Source organism: Corapipo altera, unplaced genomic scaffold (genome assembly GCF_003945725.1).
Source record: "Corapipo altera isolate COAL_440 unplaced genomic scaffold, ASM394572v1 91395, whole genome shotgun sequence".
Taxonomy (NCBI): Eukaryota; Metazoa; Chordata; class Aves; order Passeriformes; family Pipridae; genus Corapipo; species Corapipo altera.
This window is the reverse complement of record NW_020888629.1, coordinates 1-2711: the sequence shown is the minus strand read 5'-3', so window position 1 is coordinate 2711 and position 2711 is coordinate 1. Positions and strand designations below refer to the sequence as shown.

The window sequence follows — 2711 nt, the reverse complement described above, 5'->3', positions numbered from 1 at the left end:
TACACAAGGTCCTGCTGCCCCTCCTGCAGCAGTGCCCGGTACTGCTGGATCTCCTGCTCCAGGCGGGTCTTGATGCCCAGCAGCATCTTGTACTCCTGGCTCTGACCCTCCATCTCACAGCGGATGCTGGCCAGCTCCTCCTCCACGGAGTGGATCTGCGCCTGGATCTGTTGCAGCAGGCAGCCGTAGCGAGTCTCGGTTTCTGCCAAGGAGTTCTCCAGAGAGTTTTTCTGGAAGGGCAAGGACAGGAGTTGAGGAGGGGAGCTGTGGTGCTCCGTGCCCAGCCCCAGCAGGGCAGGCCCAGCCCCTGCCCACGTACCGTGCTGAGCTGTGCCTGCAGCTCGATCTCCAGGTTCTGCATCTCGCGCCGCAGCTCCGTGAGCTGGTGGCTGCTGCTCTGCATGTCCTGGCTGCTGGAGGTGACCTGGCGATTGACTTCTTCGATCTGCGGGGGCAAAGCCAGGGACACCTTCTGAGCCACAGCATCCCCTGGGGGAGCAGGTTTGCTGAGGGAGAGCTCAGCTCTGCAGGGAGCCTCTCCCTTTCATCCTGTCCCGGTGCCCTCGTGCCTGGGCTGTGCCACCGGAGGGGACTCCACTCTGGGCATTGCTACCTACCTTGACTTCATACCACTGCTCCACCTCCCTGCGGTTCTTGTCGATGACCTGCTCATATTCACTTCTCAGGTCATTCAGGATCTTTGTCAAGTCCTCTCCAGGGGCAGCATTGACCTCCACACTCACATCCCCACCAGTCTGAGACTGGAGCTGCCTCATTTCCTGCAGGGAGTCCAGACAGAGACACAAGAGCACACACAGGTCATTTCTTGTGCTGGGGACTGTGGGCAAAGCAGAATCAAGGTAAAAAAGGAGCGACAATCCCTTGGCCTAAGATGGAATTGACTCCATGTGTGAGGGTGGGAAGCTGAAGAATCCAAGGGTGGTGCCTTGGCTGTGCTGTTTGTCATTGGATCGTACCTCCTCATGGTTTCTCTTCAGGGCAATCAGCTCATCCTTCAAGGACTCCAGCTCGGATTCCAGGGAAGACCGAGTCCTAGTGAGATCATCCAGGATGTTTCTCAAGCCATTGATGTCACCCTCCACGGTCTGACGGATGACCAGCTCATTCTCATACCTGTACCAAAGGAAAGAGAAGCGTTACACATTCGTTCCACTGCAATGCTCAATCATTTGGACAGGGCACCATCACCTCCATTCAGAAGTCTTGTAAAATTCACAGCATGAGAGAGTCAGGGTTCACAGGGAGGCACTCACTTCATTCGGAAGTCCTCAGCAGTCATCTTGCTGTTATCGATGTCCAGGATCATTTTGTTGTTGTCCACAGTGGCAGAAATGATCTACAGAAGAGAAGGGTGGAGAGAAATGTTTCTGTGTCCTAGATTTCCAGGACAAGAACAAAGAATACCCAGAGCTTTGGCAGGGTGTTGTTGTGGGGCTCAGAATTGTTTCCTGCAGTAGTGCAGGGGTCGCAGAATGTTGTTGAAATGCTCTATGACAGGGACTAGTGTGTCAAGATTTTGGCTTTGCAAAGGTTCTGATGAAATAGTATATTGATGAGGGAAAGAACAGAACAGTTATGCTGGGAGATCACCCACACCGAGTGGGTTCTGCGCTCTGGGTGTAGGAGGCAGTGTAGGGTTTGCCCCTGATGCTGTAGCTCGTCTCATTATGAAAAAAAGATGATTGTGAGGGAAGTCCTTGGTCCTCTACTTGCTGTCTGTAGGAGTGTGCAGGGAGCTCAGACCCTGCCATCCAGGTGCTGTGGCTTTGCACTCCATCCAGCTGAACCGGGTGGGAGCAGAGGAAAGCACTGGAAACCACCCACGGCTTGTTTGGAGACACCTGCACAGTGTGGGATTTCCATGTGCCAGCGTGTCTGTGGCTGCTGCAGCTCCCTGGGGCCTCAGGCTGTGCTTCTGGAGCACATCCCTTTTGCCTGTGGGTGCTCTGGGGGTTTGCTCACCCGAGGGATGGGAGGTGCAGCTCAGTGGGTTTGTGTCTGCAGTACCACCAGAATGGCCATCCCGCAGGGGGTGGAGCCCAGGGCCAGGGGAAAGAGGGAGGAGGACAGAGGAAGGAGGAAGACCTCACAGGAGAGAAGAGCATGTGAGCGATGGAGCCACGCTAGCTGGGGCCATCCTACCTGATTCTGGAGTTGTTCAATGGTCTGGTAGTAGGAGCTGTAGTCCTTGGAAACGCTGGGAGCTTGTTTCCTGTACCACTCGCGGATGTGGTGCTCGAACTGAGCGTTCTCCTCCTCCAGCCTTCGCACCTTGTCCAGGTAACTAGCCAGGCGGTCGTTGAGGTTCTGCATGGTGACCTTCTCATTGCCGCCCAGGAGCAGGTCCCCCCCCGCACAGAAGCCCCCCGAAAAGGCCCCCCCGTAGCCCCCGGCCAGGCTGGCCCCGCTCAGGCCGCCCCCGTAGCCCCCGCACGCTGCCCCGCCGTAGCTGCCCCCGCCGACCACAGAGGAGGCGTAGCGCCGGCAGGACACCGAGGAGCTCCGGCCACTGCTGCCTCCACAGCCACCTCCTCCTCCTCCTCCTCCTCCTCCTCCTCCGCTACGGCATGAGGTGCTGGATGTTCTCTTGATGCTGCAGCTCATGGTGGAAGGGATCAGATATCCAGCCCCAGAAGCAAAGCTGTGCACAGCGAGAGACAGGGAAGGCAAGTGCAGTGGGGCGTCCTCGC

General features: G+C 57.1%; 1 protein-coding gene across 1 annotated transcript; it reads right to left on the bottom strand.

The window, feature by feature from the left end:
- Positions 1-5: 5 nt before the first annotated feature.
- On the bottom strand, positions 6-2689 carry LOC113942017 (keratin, type I cytoskeletal 16-like; the record flags this gene model as incomplete). The annotated part of the gene is made up of 6 exons (XM_027633150.1): positions 2164-2689; positions 1275-1357; positions 978-1134; positions 618-779; positions 320-445; positions 6-230 (listed from the first exon to the last, which is right to left on the bottom strand). Coding segments are annotated over exons 1-6 (1215 nt in total), but the record flags the coding sequence as incomplete, so codon positions are not given.
- Positions 2690-2711: the final 22 nt, after the last annotated feature.